Below are 16,837 nucleotides of genomic sequence, written 5' to 3'. Positions count from 1 at the left end.
AATGGCTTTGGAAATGCTGTGTCAGGGGTGTGTAATTGATTGCAACGGAATACTGTGCATTGTTTATGCAGGACCATTCTCTTATTACTACAACATTCACTGACGGCATGAAAGATTTCCTTTGCTGAAATGCCATTCTGTTCCTGGAGACTTTCCTTTCTTGCTGTGTACTGTATATTTTAATTATTGCCTCATTGTTTGTTCCCCTCTGCATTTTTTTTTTAGACTATTTTATAGCAACTGTTATGATCGTGCAAAATCGTTAAACAAAATCACAGAACCTTTATTTCTTTTTTTTTTTTCTCTCGTTGTGCAGCCCCTCCCACCTTCACGGAGACTCCCCCCCAGTATGTGGAGGTGAAGGAGGGGGGAAGCATCACCCTGACCTGCACCGCGTTTGGGAACCCTAACCCCATCGTCAGCTGGCTGCGTGAAGGACAGCTCCTGGGGGGCGACGCCAAATACAAGGTAGGCCGATGTTCGTCTGTCCGTCCGTCCGTCTGTCAGCTGCTTTACTGAACCAACAGTATCTGCACAGAACATTTCGTCTGTGCCAACTTCAACCTTTCATTGAAATGCTAATTCATAATATTATCTGTTTTGATGTAAGTAATGCTCCAGTTGCTTTATATTCATACATCATTCCAGCACTTTCTGATTTTTTTTTTATTTATTTTTTTTGTCCTATAAAAATGCTGCACCAAATAATTGATCAAATCTTAATTAGAAGGGTAGGCTGCACAATATAATTCCTGTTACACGGAGGCCAATGCCATTTGTCCTTCTCATGAATAATTGGAGTGGTATATAGTAGGGCAGGAGAGGTTTCTGGGTAATGAATTTGTGTTGTGCCACTGGCCAATACTACACTCTCAGCTTCTTCTTTCTCTTTGAGTCTTCAGTTTTCAGAGTCCGTTCATGGCAGATCTCACGGGGGGGGGGGGGGGGGGGGCAGTTTATGAAGTGACGCTAGTGACTCCATGGGGGGCAGAGCTCAACCAATACTTCAACATGGTGTTAGGGGGCGCTGTCCTCTGTAAGGCACCACTTTTTGAATAAGACAACAGGCCAACTTCATGGATATTAAAGACATTTGGGGAGTATAAAATGTGCACTTCTTTTTAAAAAAAAATTAAAGAAACACTACAGCTACTGCTAGGCCAGAGATACATGAGCAATTTGTATTGTCGGTTCTAGTTGACGACAAAAAATTGACAACTGAATTGCTGTTGCTAAATGTGCCACACGCACGCTGGAAAATTGAGCATTATTTTAAGCAGTTTTAAGATGTCACCTGTTTGTCCTCAAAATAGCAGCTGCTGAAACATGTTTACTACAGTCTTAGACGTGCCCGCGATCAGAGCAGTGAAATTTCACGGCAGCTGTGAATCTCAACACATAAAAAATTGAGCTTTATCATCACTGTGGGTAAGAAAACACCAAGAAACATATCATTCAAATAACAGGTAGATGCCAGTTTAAAATGCTTCAAAAAATTACAAAGCCGCCTGTCCTCAAATGAAGGCAATGGTACTTAGTGGATTACTATTCCCTTATAAAAGCAGTCAATGAAAACAAGATGCTGTGCTAAACATCGGACGAGCTGTCCTCTTTAAAATAGCTTCCCTGTGTAGGTGCATGGCTCAAAAGACCACTGCAGGAGGAAAGTGTACTTTCTTCTTCAGCGTATGTGACAGCAAGACCCGCTGTCTTCTGTCACGCCACACAGCTGTGTTTTAAATGCTGCACTTGAGATGTCACTGGGAATACTCCTGAGAAGATGAAACAGGCAGGAGTGAAGCAGAAAGTGGCACAGAAGAGTGAGGAGAAAATATTTTACAAATGAGATGATCTAGCCAGCGGGCAAAGGGAGCATCTCTGTCTGAGCAACTGCCAAAATCTTAAGTGCACACAAGACATATACAAATCTATACTGTATGAGTTGAATCCACCGTGAAGGCATGTATTCATTGTTAAGCATTACTACTTAGACAGAGCACCGAAGTGACCTGCAAATCGACATTAAAACCCACAGGTATTGAACAACCCGCAAAGTAAAATGCATGTGTAAGATTACTGTTCGGGTGATGTAAAGAAACTGAGGTTTGTCATTGTCAGCACGTGATTGTATGTACACTCCATTCATTGGTGGGTTCTTAATTCAAGTTGCACATGATATCATTTTAAATGAATCAATGCTGTTTTATCTTATTTCTTTAATCGATTCAAAATGTCATTTTATAATTTAGATCAGATTAATCATTGTCCAAAATGTTCTCGAGGCAGGGGGATACCTCGATGTCGTGACGATGTCAGGATCGCTATTTTTCTCTTTCGTTCGTTTTTTTTTTTTTTTTTTTAAAAAGCAGCCTCTGCTGTTCCTGAATGGCAGCTCAGTTATGAGTGCCTCTTTCATGTGTTTTCTAGGGTAATAAAAAAAAAAAACAGCATACAGCTCCACATGAGATCTGTGGAAAAATTGAATTACGTTTCCTAGAATGGCTGTGTGTGTGTGTGTGTGTGTGTGTGCGTTTCGCTTAAGGGCATATTGATTGTAAACACAAGAAGCTGATGCGTTTATCACAGTGGTTAAGTGGATTGAAAACCACTATAGAATTGAAACAATGCATATTTGAATGCGCTGTTGTAGGTTTTTTGTGAACAGGGTAGTTATTACAGTCAAAACAATAATTTAACTGCACCTTCCTAGTGAAAGTAATGTGTATTAATGCATAGTGAAATTGTAAAACCTGGAGAGGTTTAGCAAATTATCGCCCCTTCAGTCACTGTGTGCACTATTGCACCAGGTTAAGTTTCCTATCTTTGCATCTATTTTGCAATGCATATATGATTTTTCAAAGTTATAGTTCTTGAACTCCATAGAGTTCACATAAACTGTTTTAAAGTTTCCCAAAAAATGTGATGAAAAATCATGACAGAAGGGGGATATAAAAAACGGCAAACCATGGTAAATGCTGTGGTAAATGCACAGTATATCCATAGTTAAAACATGGGAAGACTGCTAAATGACCGTGTGCACATTGTCTTGGAAAAGGTTGGGGCTGTGTGATGAGGTGAAACCCCCTGACATGTAATAGTGTTTATTTGTGTGTGTTTATTTTATGTCAGTAGCTTATTTATTTTGTACTAGTACTTGTTTTCATACATGTGCATAATTATTCCTTTTTTCCAAATTTCATATGAACTTTAGGAACTGAGAAACTTAGACCAGTCTGAGATCTAAGATTATAAGTACTGCTAGAGATAATTAGCAATTTATTGAGATAAGATAGCCTTATAAACAATTCTGTACCAGTGTTTAATGACCCAGGCTGGTTATAAACCTTATTGCAGAATGATACAAAGGAACCAGTTTTCTTAAGATAGTTGATACACTATAAATAATTTCTCCACAGTCAATCAGAGGCAAAAATGTACTCAAGATCAGTTGTTTTCTAGTTTGTTCTGAAAAACATACTCAACAGCATGGCTATTTCAACAGATGCCTTTTTGCCTGATTGCTACTGTCAAATACTTACAGGCTCTTTTTAGGAAGTATGCCACCTGGGCTAGCCGAAGGCTGTACTCCCTACAAGAACTGTCCTGCCAGCCGCTCGACAGCATGTTCACAGCGTCAGTGACGCAGACTGTGTCTGCCCGCCAAGCAAATGGGCTCTATCACTGTTTCTGTTCACATGTATGATCTTTAAAAACTCAGCCCTGGCATTCTCTTGTAGCGCTGAATCATTAATCAGAGCAGCTCTCTCTCCGGCAGATCCACGTGTTTCTATTATAGTTCTCGCAAAGACTGGGATGATAAAAGTCAATTGAGGCATCTCTGGGAGAGATGGGCTCGTATTATTATTTTTTTTATTGGGATGGTTGGCCTGGCTGGCCTGGCTGCTGCTGCTGAATTTTAAGTGAAAGATGTGTCAGAAACAACACTATGATATAATGGCTGCAATGGAGTTTCATAGGATTACACAGGAGTCTTTATTTTTAGTTTTTATGCACATTTTATATGAAACTTAATAGAATTTCGTAGGAGCAACGTGTGAATAACTCGCGTTTGGTAGTTCTTAAGATGACCTTAAAAAATGGCCACAGAGTAATAATGATTTCAAATGGAAGATCTTAAGAACAGCTAATCCGTTTGTGGCCAAATCACACACTATTACTGTAACCATAACCGGAGATGTGCAAAAGCATCGCAACAGACACGTTACAAAGAGAGATTGTTCGCATTTAAATCCAGCTTTACATTCTACTTGGAGCTTCCACACTCTCCCCCTGTTATAGGGCTTCCCCTCGACTAGATACATTATTCATTTATAACACAGTCACCCCCAACCGAGGCCCATTGACAATGCACAGATCCATCAGGCCCCATGGTGCCACTCCGTTCTAATAAGTAAATTGATCCTTGGATCTATAGCATACAGGTCTCCTGACTGCAGTACATGCATCTCCAGTACATCCGAGAGAGAAGGGCTCGAGAGCGTCGCTCACGGTCCCGCGGCGATCTGCGTGTGCCTGGCTGCAATCAATAGGTCACATTCCAACACGTTCGTTAACTGCTGCATAATTCAGAAGGATCCCGGATTCTGACTTGCACATTCCCAGGAGCGGCAGGACGGGAAAACAGCAAACGCAGGGTGTTTTCCGACGCAGTGTGCAGCGCAGCAATGTGTGCGGTAATGAAAACCGAAGGGAGAAATACGTGCAATTAAAAGTCAGGTCTCATGACTTTTTAGAAATTGATCATCTGTGAAATGTCTGTTCTGTTAGTGCATGTAGAAGGGACCTCAGTGAAATTGTATTACAGTAGATTGGGATAAATAGCTGCTCCAGTACAGTATACAGCTGCACCTGTACTGCTTAGCTGAGTCTTGTACACCTCCAGTATGAAGCAGCAGATGCAATGCCTTGGCGTGCCTCCTGTGCTAAGAAGGGTTTGCATACAGCGCTGATAAAAAAAAGAAGAGGCTTAATGAGTTGGGGGAGAGTGGGAGAAGACTGGCTGGTTTGTAGCCTCAGGCACGTGGAAGTACTAGATGATAAGATTGTCCTGAGGGCAAACAACACAAGTACATTGAGGTTAACCGTTCTCTAGCGGTCTTCTCTGACTGTGTGAAGCCTACAGCCAAAGTAAATGCATGAGATAAAGCTGGTAATACAGTAGCTTCCCCATCTTCGTTTCTGTATGGTATACATGAACAAAAACACGCTTCAGCAGGAGTGATATGTAGCTGATATGTAGTGCACATCTCTGTAAATGGGATGATGGGTGTCTGAAGTTGACCTTCCACTCATAGCCTTGTTCCAGCCCTGTTCTAAATTGCTTAATTGAACCAATTGAACCTCCAGGCAGACCCCAAAGTAGTTAATTATCTCATTTTGCCCCTGACTTGCACCTCATAGACCGTGCTATAGCAGGAATGGGTATAACAATTCACCAATCTCACGATACAATGCATGTCACGATATGCAGTTTGTGATACAATATATGTCACGATACATGTGATTGTCCTGATTGTGTACTTGTCCAATGCATAATAAGATCAAATGGTCATTTAATGAGGGACAACTATAAAACACGCTCGTTCTTCATTCAAGAACCATATGGTGATCTACAATGAGCTATGTTGTGCTTTTGGTTTTGTATCGCAATACAAGCGATGCATACCTCTATTCGATACGATATACCACGTAATATCACCCCAAATAGCAGGTATTTGTTTTTTGGTCCTACCCCCTGGATTATATTATAAGTACATGCAGTACCATGCTGCTGATATTCTGAGAAACTCAGGGATTGTTAATCATGTTGGTTGTACTGCCTCACTGTGACAGACCCAACATGGAAACAAGTGCTGAAGAAGCGTCGGAGAGACAGGGCTGTTTTTCATCATGCTGCCTAGAACAGAGAAGCAGGGGGTGCTGTAGGTAATAATATCTTTGAAGATTGCTGGCAATGGGGCTGTTGTGTACCGAAGAACTATTCCTTAGCAGCATGCCGACCACTGCTTTTGAAAGCACTGGGTTGTTTGTGATATTTTTTGTTCAACCCAGCAGGCACTTGCTTCAGTGTTTTTTTTAATAACTATAACGTGCACATTTTCTGCTGCAGGTGAATTAAACATCAGAGATGTATTTAAGTTAGAGAGAGAGAGAGAGAATATTCAAGATATGAAAAACATGCATCAAAAGGAAGTTAATGGATGCATATTGCTGTAGGCGCAGATTGAAGAACGAGGCACTTGATTATTTTTGACACTTAAGAAGTGAATAATTGAAGGGGGTAAACCAGTGTCATCGGAGCTGCAGTTCAAGTTCCACTGGGATCAAGGCAGGCCGGGATGTTCACTGGCATGTTGATGATAATTACAGACCTTGTAATAAATAAGGGACGGGAGCGATCACAGCAGATAAAAAAAAAAAGTAGTCTTAAGACCAAAATACAACCAGGAACCATCTGAGTCACAATCCCAGCAGACTGTACCCAAGATCTGGCACCAAAGGATGAGAAGGGAAGCAATGGGGTTAGAAACCAGTATTACAGAATCTGGTATCCTCCAACACAACAGCCAGCGCGCTATGTATTAGCTGCAGGGTGCACTCCTAAAGCACGGTCTGGTATGAGAGTACGTAGATCCCACCGGGCTTACTGACCGGAACGTCGCTTTTAGATTTCCAGCATGCAGATTTACACATTACATCTGAGATGTTGACCGCCTGCATGGACAGCATGCTAATGCGATGCTAAAGAAGTGTGAGCACATTGCTGTGCGTGCATCCGTTTGTCAATGTGTGTTAACGGGATGCAAAGAATACTGCTTGAGATATGAATTAATGTCATGAAATACATTCTGCTGCACAGGGTGTCACAGGAGTCAGGCTTCGCAGGCAGTGTCATGTATTATGCCGATAAGGATGTTTTCTGCTAGATCAGAATTTGTTCCTCTTTTGTTTAAAGACATTTCACACCTAGAAGAAATAGAGAGACGATCGATATTAACAATTATGCCGACGCTGCACTGGTAAAAACAAATATGAGAGCCAACGTGTCCGATCCCTCTCGCTGCGGCTTCCTGTTATTATCACTGTTATGATTTGTCATTGAATATGTCTGAAGCAGGCCTAACAGCTTAAACAATGTTACTAACTGATATTTCTCACAGCACTAGCCCTGATAAGACTATGTGAATACACTGGAGGAATCATCCATAGCCTTCTATTCATTCTGCATGCAGGCACAGTATGTATGGAAATTTGATTCGGCGTTTAACTGTTTAGCATGCCTTTTGATAACACAGTCCAGATGTCAGTTTCTGCTACAGACGACTTCAATAGGATTATCCAGTAATACCTTCTGAGAGGTCTTCTAAGTGCACCTCAGTAAAGGTTATATATTATTTATCACTAAATACCTGTTCGTTCCCCCCCCCCCCCCCCCCCCCCCTGAGCTTATGAATGCGTTACATACAGCGCTTTTGCTTTTATTAGCTTTTGTTATCATTTGAATTGTTTTTCTTGAAAAACACTACTGTCAATGCTGGGTCAGTTAACCCTTTCAGTCCTGGCGGGGCCCCAAGGTCCCACCGTATGTTAAGACGTGCTGTCGGAAATCTCATCGGTCCCAGTCTGAGGTAGTGTATAAATATAGGTAAAAAAAATAATGTGGTCCTGTATGCTCGACAAAAATAACTGAGGATTGAAAGGGTTAAAGGTTCCTCCCCCTCCCCCCTTCTCCTCTAGGTGAGTGACGGGAGTCTCACAGTCCTGTCAATCAGCCGGGAGGACAGAGGGGCCTACACCTGCCGAGCCTACAGCGTCCAGGGAGAGGCTGTGCACACAACACGCCTGCTGGTGCAAGGTGATTCATCTTTACATTTCATGTGTACCGGCTCACTGCTTTACTGAACATCCCAATCTATATAGAGTGCCGTTTGGGTCCTTCTAATTCTCTCATCCCTGGTGGACAGGTGTCTACATCACAGAAATCATCATCACTGCTAATGGGCCCTGAGAACTGCAAGTCGGTATGCAGACGGAAATACTGCCTCGTCCCCTGTCTTGGTGGTTTCTCCCGGGACAGGCTTGAAGCTCATTGGTGGGCTGTGTGCTCACTCTGTAGAGCAGCACTAGAATAAGAGCACTGTATTATTTATTAAATGAATGTATGTGACATCAGAGAGAGAATCAGACCACCTGGCAGCTTCCCACAGCTCACTTCTTGTGTAAAGCAAACCAGAGGGCACAGCTGGAAACGAAGAGGAGGTAGACTTAGCTCAGAGGGAAGGAGATGCTTCTTCACACAGTGGTCCTGTTGTTGATGGCAGAAACACTTGGATCCTTTTAGACCCGGCATGACAGCGTTCTGAGGTCAGTCGGCTCTACCAGGGACCGGACGAGCTCTCATGGGCCAAATGGCTTCCTCCCATTGGGAAACTCTCTTTTATGTTCGTATAAACGTTCATGGAGTTTCTTATTTCAATCCTGTGAGGGTTCTCCGCTTGATAAAGAACTGTAATACATTATTTTCAGTCCATACCCTTTTAAAACATGCTGCATTGGGGTTAGAAATGGTTAGGCAGTGCCAACGCAATTCCGCTCTCATGCCGTGAGCTGCTTTTTTGCATTTCCTTGTCTGGGGGCTCTGGGGATGTGCGGGCACTCACTCTCTTAGATTAAATATTGAACCGGTGTTTCATGCACAATTAGTCAAAGGCAGGGAAAGATCGAGGGCTTGATTAAAATCCATGATGGCGGGCCGCTGCATGGGGAATAAGCCCGTAGGTAGACTCATGAAAGGGAAATTAGCAGCGACCTAATTGTCAAAGGGGATTTTACACACGGGCACGTTCATCTTGGAGAGAGGACACCCGCCTCATTCTAATGACATCGCTTTTGTAAGTGATTGTTCATTATTTATCTGGATTGATATACTGTTTGGAGGCTAGGTGGCACAGTGGCACTATAGCTTTTCATAGCCAGTGACCCAGGTTTGAATCTACCTTTAGATAACATACGTAATACAATATACTTGGTCTGTTCTTACCATGTATGTGAAAATCATTTTAAAACTTAAAATCACACAATTTGGATCTCCTTGCTGTTCAAACCATTTTATTTATATACAAAAAACAGTAAGAAGCCAATATTTATAATATTTGTAAGAATACAATATTTGTAACAGATGGGTTTAACCAACACATCCAAAAGTAAATCACATTAACTAGCAATCTGTTTGTTTATTTTTAAAACAAGAGTTTTCTTTCTGTATTCAGATGGAAACTTACTGTCGCAATGGATGAGCACTTCGTATTTTCTTTAAACTGAAGACTGTCAGTAATAAACCCAGAATTATAACGTTCAGTGAAAACACACATCAATGATGCTGTCAAACTGCAAAAGAAAGAGAGAAATCTGTAACACACTGCCAATGGGGATGATAAAAACCTTGTTAAACACACCATTGATTTATGTAGTGCCTGGAGGTAGATCTTAACTGAGCTTTCCATTTAAAAACAGTGAATACACAGCAGTGAGATCAGTGTTTATCAATCATGTCTTATTACTGAGTCTTTGTCAATGTAATTCGCCACCCCCTCCTCTATATTAACTGTAGACTTTCTCTTTGCACTGGATGTCTTAAAAACTTGTATCCAAGAACCAGCTTCGACTGTTTTCTAGTGAGCTGGGCGTCAACAAATGCTCACTGATCTGTCCAAAATGGCACAGTGTGCCATTTCCTGTAAACTAGTGACATGGTTTAGTAAGGCGTATCACAGTCATTTGGCAGCCATGTGTTCCTATGTCTGGACCCTGCATTTACCGTAGTTTATCGTGGTTTGCCATGTTATTTTAAATAGAAGTGACAGGGGTGCATTCATCACCGGGATGCGATGAGTGAAACAGAAAACGAAGCAAAGCAAATATATAAAGATATATTTAACATTGTGGACATTGAGAAAGATTGGTAGCAAAAATGTGTGTCATTGAATTTATTAAGTTTCTTCTGGTATTTCAAAATTTAGCACTATTGAGAGGTATGGGTGATATATTCAGAGTAAGAGAGTAACCGTTTTCATTTATTTTTCCACGCAGGACCACCATTTATCGTGTCGCCTCCTGAGAACATAACCGTAAACATATCCCAGGATGCACTGTTCACCTGTCAAGCAGAGGCGTATCCCGGCAACCTGACCTACACCTGGTTCTGGGAGGAAGATAACGTCTTCTTTAAGAAGTAAAGTTGTTTCATCAAAGCAATGTCTTGCTTTTTTCCCCCCCTTAAGATAAGAATAGGGACCTAGATGCTGAACAGGCTTGAGATGCAAATTAGACTTGACCTGCTGCGGTTCTAACATTTAGCCACCAGGGGCACTGTGTGCTAAATCCCAGTCCAAGACCCCTGATAGAACATATATAAATGCTCCTGGCAGGCTTCTCCAGCATTTCCATAACGGATTGAGCACTTCAACATAAATAAGATTAAAGCCCACGTACATCGCATGTCATATACAATGGAACAGAATTCCTCCAGCCAGCTTTTTACAGTACATGGGTAATCTGCATCATAACTGCTAGACTGGTTCAAGGCAACCAAGCAAATAATGTCACTTGTAAGGTATGACCCTGTTGCATTGTAATATGCATGATAACCGCTGTAGTTTTAAATAGCTTTAAGGAAACATGAAATACATCTATGCATGCAAACCGTGCCAGCAATCCCCGCTCTTCTTATTCAATTATAATTCCCTAGAAGAAGAAAAAAAACACCTTTCATGACTTTCAAAGCAGTGTGGTGTCCATGCAAGATGGGACAGCTGTGGCTATTAAACCAAAAGACCACAAGGTAACTGTGTCAAGACTAGATGGCTCTAATTCAGATGGGAATTATATGGCCATTCTAGAAGTGAGATAGGGAACCATATCTACCAGCTGAGCCATGCAGGACTATGTGCCCCTAATCCACCTAGTGGACACTAATGTTACAGCAAACCAACATGTTTTAGAACTGTGACCCAGGCCACTCTGTTTGGCTGGTTTTATTCTCCTGCTGGACAGATCCATGCTCGTGTGTATCGTGTGTAGGACAGGTTGCTTTCTCCTGACATGAATCTCATGTGACACCGCGCTTGTCGCATCACACTCTTCACTGCCGCTGATTATCAAAAATATAGCCTGGAGGCGCAAAGCACCCTCTCATGCGTGCTGCCGCGGCTCTGTGGAATGGGAACTCTTCACTCTGTGTGGGTCCTCATGGGGAGCAGGGCATGTAGACTCTGTAGAAAAGCATACAGGCTGGTTAACCGCTTTGTTACACAGAGATAGCTGTTGAACCTCTGCTGCCTTCAGGGGGTGATTGATCGCTGCAGACGCCATGCATGTTACCTGCAACCCTCTTCTCTGCTTCGTATCTAACAGACAGAGCTTGTGGTTTTATTGCACTGTGTGGAGTTGACAACATATCGAAATGGGGGGTGGGGTGGTCTGTGAAGCAAGCTCCTCTATAGAAACATGAAGGCCTGCTGTGGTAATCAAAATGTATAAAGCACATGGCTTCCATGACTAAGAATAGTCATGCTGCTTCGCTTCCTGTTTTGTAAAACCAGCTGCTGTCCAATGAGTTCAATCACTTAACAGCTCAATGTTCTTTTTTTAATATATTTTTTCATGAGCAATTTTTTTTACTGAAGAATTTTCTTCAGTTGGTCAAGCTACCTACTGCCCTCTAGTGTCAAGCTTTTACACAAACACGAAACTGCTGTTTCACAATTTGCATGCAAGGGATACATTTACAGTACAGATTCCCTGTCAATTATTATAATTGTTTTTTGTATTAAAAAGTAAAGTGAAAATTAGAGTGGAGTTTTGCGTATCTTTTGCGAAACAAACAGAGAATGTTAGAATGACCCTTGCAGCAAAGTTATGTCAGTTTAAGATTGAGACGCATGCACATATGTACTATAGGACTTGAATTCTCAGTTTAGCTAGGAGAAGCGAATACCTAACTAACGGAGAGACCGCATGTGTGAATGAACATCCTCATTGTAGTTTTGTTAATCTTTCCTCTCTCCTTGTTCCGCCAGTGACCTAAAGCTCAGAGTGCGGATCCTGATTGACGGGACCCTCATCATCTTCCGGGTGAAGCCAGAGGATGCTGGGAAATACACCTGCATTCCTAGCAACAGTCTGGGACACTCGCCCTCCGCATCTGCACACCTGACAATAGAGTGTAAGTACCGGACAGGCAGGACGGTTTGGGATAATAATCTGGAACTGTGCCTATTTCATTACGAAGCTGTACACACATGATCAGGTCCATCCAGCAAGGCGAGCAGAAGTTATAAGCCTCATACGCTTTAATACAACCAAACAGCCAAAGCAAAACTATACAGCATACAGTGTGCTCGTCTGTGCTTTTGAGGCTTTCTGAAAAAGACATACAGTAATCCTAAAAAAAAAGTGTGTTCAGTTTGTTTTAAATGACTTTTTTTTTAGTGGAAACAGTTGTCTAATTTAATTACAAATTGTATTTCTTTATGTCTTGTCTGTTGAGGACGACAGTCCTAGTTAAACTGGACTTTCGCGTATGCACCCCTCCCCTTCCCCCTTAGATCAAAATAACAAGACTTTCCAACTGTGTGTGGAGATCACTGTAGCGCGCCTGCAACACATCTAGTCAGCACAGGAATTCAAAGCGAGGCTGCTGCTGCTGCTGCTGTTTTTTTTTTTTTTTTTTCTCTCCGAAAACCCAAATCGAGGGACACCTTAGGGAAGCGGCCCTCCAGTTAAACAAGAGGAAGACGTCAGCAGGAGCATCCCGTTCCCCTCTCAGGGAGACGCGATGTCCTAATTCAGCAAGAGGAGGAAAAGAGGCGCACTCATTTACTAAAAAACACCAGCAAGCGCGATCTCATTCCCCAAAGAAAAACCAGTCCAGTAATTCCATCATCAGACGGAAGCGTTGTGTATAAGTAAAGCTTATTAGCAGCGGCTGTGGCTCTAGAAGTAATGGCTGCGACAGGCAGTCTGGCTCAGAGAGTGCGATTTCAATATTCTGTTCAGCAGGAGCTCAGACATTAGCAGCACCGTCAGAGTCAGAGAGGAGAGCCAGGCTTGGCAGCCGTCCAGACTCGGCCCTTTGAGCCGGAGTGCCCCGAAAGACTCGCTCTGTTTACCGCGTTTGCTGCTGCACGCTCCTCAGAACCCCTGGAGTGCTGGCATGCCAGCTGAGAGGATGTACAGTGGTGTTTTAATATGATCCTGAAACAGAAATGATAGACATGTCACTACCACCTTGTGTAAACCAGGTCCTGGTTCATGTAATACACAAAGCTTGGCTACACGAAAGATTTTAATGGCTATTAAATGTAGATAAGTATTCAAGATCAGCACACAACTCTAATACAAGTAAGCTGGTGATAACAGTATGCAAGAATGTAGTACCTGAAACATGGGGTGTATCTGCCTCCAGTGCACGGCTCCTTATCCCCTAAATACCAGCTGTTAGTTTGCTGTCTCAGGTTCTAGTGGTGAGATGGAGGGGTCTGCTGTGATTCCACCCACTAGCATGTATTGTTCTGGACAGCCGGGTTTAAAATGAATCGCACGCAGATACATACGCTTCAATCTCTTTCCAATCCTCCGTAAAAGGGGGCGACAGTTTGGAACAAGCACGGCTGCCTGTCTGCCAACTGTTCCCAAGCTACAGCGTGTTTCGTCTGCTGCCAAGCTGCATGTTAACGACTTTGTCCTTTTACCCATGAACAGTGTTTTCTGTAAGGTGAGTCATTCAGTTGGAATTGTTGTGTCCGGTAAAGAGACAGGGGTCTGTTTTTTGAGATCGATACAGTGGCACATCTAGTGGACAAGGCACAATTATCACCTGGTTATGAATTAAGTGGATGGCAATCACGTGGTTTCAATGCGCGTTGGTTGCACATTATTGAGGTAGTGTGGATGTTATTTAACCTTGTATTATATTCACTAAATACTTTTAATGACCATGTGAAAGAGGAAGCAGCTGTTTGAGGATTAGGGTGCCGATATTAATAACTTCATTGAACGTGGAACTAAAATCATTAATTTAAAAAGAAAAGGGGAAGATCATTAAGATTGTTGTGACGTTGTCAGAAATCGTTGGGAAATTGAGCCTTCTATTTCAGTAGCTTATGCAGGTCCGCGTCCTCCCATCTGCTTTGGGAGATATGAAGGATGAGTTATTGCATTGGAATTTATTTTAAGATATGATCATTTTAATAGCTCATACAGTATGTAGAACCACAGGCTAGCGAGTATGATAAATAACATTACTGCTTATTGAAGTGGTGCCAGATGCTTCCAAATTTAAGATTATGCAAATATAATGCTTTTCTTTTTAATTAACTTCCTGTTCCATTAAATCATTCTTCAATCAGCAGATGCATATAAAAAACATACTTATTAATCCAAGCAAATGTACCTAATTAGGCCTGCATTCTTCATGGGGAAGATAATTATGTACCATTTGTCCGGTATTTTGTGCTATGAATCCTTTAAAGGGATTTTAAACTGTATTGTGTTATTAAGGGTGTAGTCAGATAATATACTTTTCCTTTAATCACTATTTCCCCAGAAACCGTCATTATGCTAATTCTTAAAAGAATGATGTGCTTGTACAAGTGTACACTGATGTAAGCTGGAATTTCCTACAAGTATGCTTGTCTATTGCAATTTGCAGCACTTGTCAAGGTCGTTCTAAACCTAAGGCTGGTTCTCGCTGCGGACCCCTAACCCTGTCTCTCTTTTGATTTGTCCTGCCCAGATCCTGCCCGGGTTGTGAATATGCCACCCATCATCTACGTCCCCATCGCAATGCCTGGATTCATCCGCTGCCCAGCAGACGCCAACCCACCAGTGACATCGGTCAAGTGGAACAAAGACGGGCGTCCGCTGAGAATCGAGAAGGCAAGTGTGGCTCGTCTGTTATGAACATCGTTTTCTTCCTCGAAGATCCTTGCTGCAGTTTCAAACTAGAAACATTTTGACGAAATTACAAATACAGCATTTAGTGTCTCTAGTCTGCGACCACCTGCTTCTGCTTCTCCAGTAAAAAATAACCTTCACCTTTCTGCCCCTCCAGTACCGTGGCTGGAGCCAGCTGGAAGATGGGACGATCCGAGTGGAGGAGGTGACTGAAGATTCTCTCGGCACTTACACCTGTGTGCCTTACAACACCCTGGGTACTATGGGACAGTCCCCCCCTGCCCGCCTGGTGCTAAAGGTAGTGTCTGCTTTTTGCCTTGACTAAATATCTCTTTGTAAGTGTAGTGGTAGACTTGGTCAAGGCATGGTGTAGTCTATCAAGCCCAGAATTCTGACCAGGATATCGCAGCCCACGCTGGTACAAACAATTATTTTTCATTAGGAGTCAAGACACAGGGTTTTTGCATGACTCGCTTAAATTAGAAAGAATTATTCAGCTGCAGTAGTAGCGCTGCGAAATCACAGTTCCCCAATACAAAACTCATTTAAAAAAAGGTAATTAACTTACTTCCCAAGCAGCTTTTCAAACCAGGGCAAATACAATCGGCACTAGAGGGGCTGTTAAGCTGCACAGCGAGGGGCTTGAATCCATTGCTTCCACACCATGGTCCACTCAACGATACGAAGGCAGCTACCATTGCAATGACTGCTTCTCTCTCCCAGGTCTCTGATCTGGTCAGAAAGTCCTTTCCTCTGCGTTAGAGCTCAATGACTTAGCAATAACCAGTCACTGGAAATCAATTAGAAGAGTGTCTCCTTCTCAGAGCTGTCGTTGTTACCCCCCCAGCGGTGGTGTGACAGAGAGACGGGGGCAAACTTTGTGTTTGTACAATGTGGTCGGATCGAGTAACAAAGGAAGAAATAATAATAGCGAGCAGCAAAAATGAGGGAGATAATGTACAGCAGTGAATAAAATGAAGACTGGTCTTTAGAGATAGCAGTAATTGCATAGGATGCTCTGCTTTATATCTCGTAACGTGAGCTGCATGAATTAAGTTCTGATGGTGTGACTCGAACGGGCAATATTGTTTGGATGGCAGAGAATAAATGTATCAAAATTGCTGAATCGGTACGCTCCAGTATAATTTCAGGATCCGTTCCTAATTATAACCGGGTCTCTTGGTGCTAAACTAGACTTGCCTGTCCGTGTTCCTTCTGCTTGCAGGATCCCCCTTACTTCACGGTGCTACCGGGCTGGGAATACAGGCAGGAGTCTGGGAGAGAGCTGGTGATCCCCTGTGCTTCTGCCGGAGATCCATTTCCAGCTATCGCTTGGAGGAAGGTAAGGGATAAGAGTTTTGCTGATCCATGAAGCATCTAGGCTACCCATAATATTTGAAGACAGGTAGGAGAGGAAACTTTGCAAATGATAATTTCAAATTTAGATGTGATCTGTGCTGTAAACTCATGACCAAATCTCCTTTGCATAAGGATACACGCTGACGCCACCTGCTGGGCAATATATGCATAACGGCTTACTGAAATGAATTTAAACGACCTGCTTTCAGATTTGAATTAATGATGGTACCCATGGTAGATTTTGAAGTTTGCTACACATGCATTCACTATATATTATGTTTAACACAGTATACTTTCTTAAGAGCAGCAGGGTTGGGGTCAATTCCTGTTTTTTTAATTCCAATTCCACTTCCAATTCCTTTTGAAAATCAATTCTCATTTATATTTTAGAGACATAAGAATCGTTTTTGCTTAACTGCTTTCATTTGAAGCCAATTTAATTGACTAACAGTGACTTCAATGTAATTATTTGTTGCCACTGCGGGAAGCTCGTTTTAACAGA

At 42.3% G+C, this 16,837-nt stretch overlaps 1 protein-coding gene across 6 annotated transcripts in view; it reads left to right on the top strand.

The window, feature by feature from the left end:
* Positions 1-16,837, top strand: part of LOC117966620 (protein turtle homolog B-like) — a 91,807-nt gene that overhangs the window by 44,210 nt on the left and 30,760 nt on the right. For all 6 annotated transcript variants that reach the window (XM_059009646.1, XM_059009644.1, XM_059009645.1 and 3 more), the window contains exons 4-10: positions 317-468; positions 7,759-7,876; positions 10,111-10,252; positions 12,099-12,244; positions 14,816-14,958; positions 15,134-15,274; positions 16,202-16,318. In XM_059009646.1, the coding sequence (XP_058865629.1) occupies positions 317-468; positions 7,759-7,876; positions 10,111-10,252; positions 12,099-12,244; positions 14,816-14,958; positions 15,134-15,274; positions 16,202-16,318 (959 nt within the window). The remainder of the gene's footprint in view (positions 1-316; positions 469-7,758; positions 7,877-10,110; positions 10,253-12,098; positions 12,245-14,815; positions 14,959-15,133; positions 15,275-16,201; positions 16,319-16,837) is intronic.

The sequence above is a fragment of the Acipenser ruthenus genome, chromosome 39 (genome assembly GCF_902713425.1).
Source record: "Acipenser ruthenus chromosome 39, fAciRut3.2 maternal haplotype, whole genome shotgun sequence".
In the NCBI taxonomy this organism is placed as follows: Eukaryota; Metazoa; Chordata; class Actinopteri; order Acipenseriformes; family Acipenseridae; genus Acipenser; species Acipenser ruthenus.
This window is presented reverse-complemented; position numbering and strand designations above follow the sequence as displayed.